The 7500-nt window shown below is 38.9% G+C and overlaps 1 protein-coding gene across 1 annotated transcript in view; it reads left to right on the forward strand.

Moving 5' to 3' along the window:
* LOC144514545 (voltage-gated potassium channel subunit beta-3-like) overlaps positions 1–1485 on the forward strand; it is a gene marked incomplete at its 5' end in the record, with an annotated part of 3982 nt that extends 2497 nt beyond the window's left edge. The window contains 2 exons of the mRNA XM_078245584.1: positions 305–393; positions 1393–1485. Coding sequence (XP_078101710.1) covers positions 305–393; positions 1393–1485 — 182 coding nt within the window. The remainder of the gene's footprint in view (positions 1–304; positions 394–1392) is intronic.
* Positions 1486–7500: the final 6015 nt, after the last annotated feature.

A 7500-nucleotide genomic window follows, 5' to 3' on the forward strand; every position in this document is an offset into this window, starting at 1 on the left:
ATATATATACACATACTATATATATATACTCTATATACCACAAATATACCTGGATATACCAGAAATACTGTATATACCACAAATACTCAATATACCTCAGTCTGCTGCTCTGTTCTGCTCAAATATTCACTCTTTACCTGTCTGTCTCCCTACCTGTCTGTCTGCCTGCCTGTCACCCTACCTGTCTCTCTGTCTCCCTGTCTCTCTCTCTCGCTCTCCTTGTCTCTCTCTCTCTCCCTGCCTGTCTCTCTCTCTCCTTCCCTGTCTCTCTCCCTACCTGTCTCTCTCCCTGTCTGTCTCTCAGCGTGGTGTCTTCGTTCTGAAGGAGTCAGTTCGGTTCTTCTCGGAGTCTCGAACACGGAGCAGCTGCTGGAGAACCTCGGCTCCATCACCGTAAATACCATCCCATAATACCATAATACCATCTCATAATACCATAATACCATCCCATAATACCATCCCATAATACCATCCCATAATACCATAATACCATCTCATAATACCATAATACCATCCCATAATACTATAATACCATCCCATAATACCATAATACCATCCCATAATACTATAATACCATCCCATAATACCATAATACCATCCCATAATACCATAATACCATCTCATAATACCATAATACCATCCCATAATACCATCCCATAATACCATCTCATAATACTATAATACCATCCCATAATACCATCCCATAATACCATCTCATAATACCATAATACCATCCCATAATACCATCCCATAATACTATAATACCATCCCATAATACCATCCCATAATACTATAATACCATCCCATAATACCATCCCAAATACCATAATACCATCTCATAATACTATAATACCATCCCATAATACCATAATACCATCCCATAATACTATAATACCATAATACCATCCCATAATATTATAATACCATCCCATAATACCATAATACCATCCCAAATACCATAATACCATCCCATAATACCATAATACCATCCCATAATACCATCCCATAATACCATCTCATAATACTATAATACCATAATACCATCCCATAATACCATCTCATAATACTATAATACCATAATACCATAATACCATCTCATAATACTATAATACCATCTCATAATACCATAATAACATCCCATAATACCATCTCATAATACTATAATACCATAATACCATAATACCATCTCATAATACTATAATACCATCCCATAATACCATAATACCATCCCATAATACCATCTCATAATACTATAATACCATAATACCATCCCATAATACCATAATACCATCCCATAATACCATAATACCATCTCATAATACTATAATACCATAATACCATCTCATAATACCATCCCATAATATATTAATATATTTGTGTCTCTGGCTGCAGGTCCTGTCTCAATTGACTCCGCCCCTCATCGCTGAGATGGACGCGTTGCTCGGCAACAAGCCGCGAAACGGCAAGGAGCCGGCGAAGCGCTGAAGACTTTCAACAAAACTTTATTTATTCTTCAGGGACGTTCTCATCGCCATGGAGACAGAGAGACGCTAACCATCAGACGTATTTATTCTTATATTAATACATATATATAAATATATATGAATATATATCTCACAGGTTGATGTTTTAAAGTTTATTCACTAAATGTTCAGGTGAGAAAGACTTTTATTATGAAATTATTTGAGATTAGTCTCGAAGAAGAAGAACGTTTCAGGATATTTTCAGAATAAAAGTCAGAATTAGAGATGCACCGATTACAGAGACCAGACCAGCTGATACCACTATAACACATTTATTTCCATCTTTACTTTAATAGAACATTTTACATTTTGCACAGAACATAGAACACAGAACAGAGAACACAGAACATAGAACACAGAACAAAGAACACAGAACATAGAACACAGAACACAGAACATAGAACAGAGAACGCAGAACATAGAACAGAGAACACAGAACATAGAACACAGAACATAGAACACAGAACATAGAACACAGAACATAGAACACAGAACACAGAACATAGAACATAGAACACAGAACAGAGAACACAGAACATAGAACATAGAACAAAGAACACAGAACATAGAACACAGAACATAGAACACAGAACATAGAACGCAGAACACAAAACATAGAACACAGAACATAGAACACAGAACATAGAACACAGAACATAGAACACAGAACACAGAACATAGAACACAGAACACAGAACATAGAACAGAGAAAATAGAACACATAACATAGAACACAGAACATAGAACACAGAACACAGAACATATAACAGAGAACGCAGAACACAAAACATAGAACAGAGAACGCAGAACATAGAACAGAGAAAGCAGAACACAAAACATAGAACACAGAACATAGAACAGAGAATGCAGAACATAGAACACAGAACATAGAACACAGAACATAGAACACAGAACATAGAACGCAGAACATAGAACACAGAACATAGAACAGAACGCAGAACATAGAACACAGAACGCAGAACAGCAGAACACAGAACATAGAACAGAGAACAGAGAACGCAGAACATAGAACAGAGAACAGAACATAGAACACAGAAACACAGACACATAGAACGCAGAACATAGAACACAGAACATAGAACATAGAACGTAGAACACAGAACATAGAACATAGAACACAGAACATAGAACACAGAACATAGAACATAGAACAGAGAACATAGAACACAGAACACAGAACAGAGAACATAGAACAGAGAAAAGAACATAGCACACAGAACACCTAACACACAACATAGAACACAGAACGCAGAACATAGAACACAGAACATAGAACACAGAACAGAGAACACAGAACGCAGAACACAGAACATAGAACAGAGAACACAGAACATAGACCATAGAACACAGAACATAGAACACAAAATATAGAATATAGAACACAGAACACAGAACAGAGAAAACAAAACATAGAACACAAAACATAGAACGCAGAACATAGGACACAGAACAGAGAACACAAAACAGAACACAGAACAGAGAACATAGAACACAGAACATAGAACAGAGAACGCAGAACATAGAATACAGAACATAGAACACAGAACAGAGAACACAGAACAGAGAACACAGAACATTGAACGCAGAACATAGAACATAGAACGCAGAACATAGAACACAAAACATAGAACATAGAACGCAGAACATAGAACGCAGAACGCAGAACGCAGAACAGAGAACATAGAACAGAGAACACAAAACAGAACACAGAACACAGAACATAGAACACAAAACACAACACATAGAACGCAGAACATAGAACACAGAACATAGAACATAGGACGCAGAACACAGAACATAGAACATAGAATGCAGAACATAGAACACAGAACATAGAACGCAGAACACAGAACATAGAACATAGAACAGAGAACACAGAACAGAGAACATAGAACAGAGAACACAGAACACAAAACATAGAACACAGAACATAGAACACAGAACAGAGAACACAGAACAGAGAACACAGAACATAGAACACAGAACACAGAACATAGAACACAAAACACAACACATAGAACGCAGAACATAGAACACAGAACATAGAACACAAAACATAGAACACAGAACGCAGAACATAGAACACAGAACATAGAACGCAGAACATAGAACACAGAACATAGAACGCAGAACAGAGAACACAGAACATAGAATGCAGAACATAGAATGCAGAACATAGAACACAGAACAGAGAACATAGAACATAGACCATAGAACAAAGAACATAGAACACAAAATATAGAATATAGAACACAGAACATAGAACACAGAAAATAGAACACAGAACAGAGAACACAAAACATAGAACACAAAACATAGAACGCAGAACATAGAACACAGAACATAGAACACAGAACGCATAGAACATAGAACGCAGAACATAGAACAGAACAGAGAACACAGAACATAGAACACAGAACAGAGAACATAGAACGCAGAACATAGAACACAGAACACAGAACATAGAACACAGAACATAGAACGCAGAACACAAAACATAGAACACAGAACATAGAACACAGAACACAAAACATAGAACATAGAACACAGAACATAGAACATAGGACGCAGAACACAGAACATAGAACACAGAACATAGAACACAGAACAGAGAACACAGAACAGAGAACACAGAACAGAGAACACAGAACAGAGAACACAGAACACAAAACATGGAACATAGAACACAGAACACAGAACATAGAACACAGAACACAGAACATAGAACACAGAACACAAAACACAGAACAGAGAACACAGAACATAGAACACAGAACATATAACAGAGAAAGCAGAACACAGAACGCAGAACATAGAACACAGAACATAGAACACAGAACATAGAACACAGAACACAGAACAGAGAACATAGAACGCAGAACATAGAACGCAGAACATAGAACGCAGAACACAGAACGCAGAACAGAGAACGGAGAACGCAGAACATAGAACAGAGAACAGAACATAGAACACAGAACACCTAACACAACATAGAACACAGAACGCAGAACAGAACACAGAACAGAGAACGCAGAACATAGAACACAGAACAGAGAACGCAGAACGCAGAACACAGAACATAGAACACAGAACAGAGAACACAGAACATAGAACACAGAACACAGAACATAGACCATAGAACACAGAACATAGAACACAAAATATAGAACATAGAACACAGAACACAAAACATAGAACACAGAACATAGAACACAGAACAGAGAACACAAAACATAGAACACAAAACATAGAACGCAGAACGCAGAACAGAGAACAGAGAACACAAAACATAGAACACAGAACATAGAACACAAAACACAAAACATAGAACGCAGAACATAGAACACAGAACATAGAACACAGAACAGAGAACACAGAACACAGAACATAGAACAGAGAACACAGAACAGAGAACACAGAACAGAGAACGCAGAACAGAGATCACAGAACACATAACATGGAACACAGAACATTGAACACAGAACACAGAACACAAAACACAAAACATAGAACACAGAACGCAGAACATAGAACACAGAACATAGAACGCAGAACATAGAACACAGAACATAGAACGCAGAACATAGAACACAGAACATAGAACACAGAACATAGAACACAGAACATAGAACGCAGAACATAGAACACAGAACATAGAACACAGAACACAGAACAGAGAACACAGAACGCAGAACATAGAACACAGAACAGAGAACACAGAACGCAGAACATAGAACACAGAACAGAGAACACAGAACGTAGAACACAGAACAGAGAACATAGACCACAGAACATAGACCATAGAACACAGAACATAGAACACAAAATATAGAACATAGAACACAGAACACAAAACATAGAACACAGAACATAGAACACAGAACATAGAACATTTTTTGAATAGAAAATTTCAACGTTATGATCTAAAGTGTGATGTTAGAACCATTTCCTTCTTTTCACATCCAATATCCAACTAAACAAATGTGATATATTTACCAAACTTCTGTATGTATGAAAACAGGTAATGGCAATAAAATATAAAAATAACAAATAAAAAAAAAAAAAATATATATATATATATATAGCCTCAATGCAGTATAAAGATATTTCTCAAAACACACACACAGGCCTGTTTGAACGTCAACAGTAACGTTACCTGAAAACAGCGTGGAGTTCCTTTTTTAGCAAGTTTGCGTTATGTGAGAGAGAAAGAGAGACAGACAGAGAGAGACAGACAGAGAGAGAGACAGAGAGACCGAGAGAGACAGACAGAGAGAGAGACAGAGAGACAGAGAGAGAGAGACAGAGAGAAAGGGAGACAGAGAGAGAGAGAGAGACTGACAGAGAGAGACAGACAGAGAGACAGAGAGAGACAGACAGAGAGAGAGACAGAGAGAGAGAGACAGACAGAGAGAGAGACAGAGAGAGAGACACAGAGAGAGACCGAGAGAGACAGACAGAGAGAGAGAGACACAGAGAGAGAGAGACAGAGAGAGAGACAGAGAGAGACAGAGAAACACAGAGAGAGACAGAGAGACACAGAGAGAGAGAGAGAGACAGAGAGAGAGAGGCAGAGAGAGACAGAGAGAGGCAGAGAGAGACAGAGACAGAGAGAGACAGAGAGACCGAGAGAGAGAGACAGAGAGAGAGACAGAGAGAGAGACACAGAGAGACAGAGAGACACAGAGAGAGACAGAGAGACACAGAGAGAGAGCAGCTGACTGTTCCCCTGAGATCAGTAGAGCAGACTGCTCTGCAGAGTCGTGTATAATGACGACTTCATGACATTTCATGAACAGCTGATTGAGCAGCAGCGCTGCAGCATACAGCAGGAACCAGCATCAGCAGGAACCAGCATCAGCAGGAACCAGCATACAGCAGGAACCAGCATACAGCAGGAACCAGCATCAGCAGGAACCAGCATACAGCAGGAACCAGCATCAGCAGGAACCAGCATCAGCACGTGGTGCTCATGCTGGTTCCTGCTGTACATGGTGCTGATGCTGGTTCCTGCTGATGCTGGTATATGGTTCCTGCTGATGCTGGTATATGGTTCCTGCTGATGCTGGTTCCTGCTGATGCTGGTATATGGTTCCTGCTGATGCTGGTTCCTGCTGTATGTAGCAGGAACCATATACCAGCATCAGCACCAGCATCATGTGCTGATGCTGGTTCCTGCTGATGCTGGTTCCTGCTGTATGTAGCAGGAACCAGCATCAGCAGGAACCAGCACGTGGTGCTGATGCTGCGCGATGTCATGGCACGTGACACGTGGCATGTGGTGCTCATGCTGGTTCCTGCTGATGCTGGTTCCTGCTGATGCTGGTTCCTGCTACATAGGAACCAGCATCAGCAGGAACCAGCATACAGCACGTGGTGCTGACGCTGCGTGATGTCATGCGGCGCCAGAGTGAATCTGACCGGCCGGTCGATCGGTGCATCTCTAGTCAGAATATTTCAAGAAAAAAATGAAATATAACAAAATATTTTAAGATAAAAAGGGATTTTATTGATGAATTTATTTAAAATAAGTCTGTAAGAATGAATGCTTTATTATTTCAACAATTAAATAAAAGAAAATAAACAACAAGATTAACAGGAAGGTATTTTATTTTGAAAATATGGAAGCTGATTACCACCAAAAAGAAAAGATTGTGGAATAAATATTTTTGAACATTATTATTTTTATAATATTATTCTCCTGTTCAACTCTGTATGATGTAAGAATGCCAATAAAGTTATTCAAACAAACTTTATTCATCTTCACAGTTTTTCAAACAAAATATTAAGATTGTTTGTCTTTTAATATTTGACATTTTCCCCCAAATATTGAAACTTTTCCAAACACGTACCACATTCATTAGAAAGCTCCAAACCCTCCGGCTGCACGCTGTCTACCTCCCAAAGAAAGCTTTATTGATTCCTAGCTGATGAACGGTGGAGCAGTGGATCTGAC

The sequence above is a fragment of the Sander vitreus genome, unplaced genomic scaffold, assembly GCF_031162955.1.
Source record: "Sander vitreus isolate 19-12246 unplaced genomic scaffold, sanVit1 ctg607_0, whole genome shotgun sequence".
NCBI classification, from domain to species: Eukaryota; Metazoa; Chordata; class Actinopteri; order Perciformes; family Percidae; genus Sander; species Sander vitreus.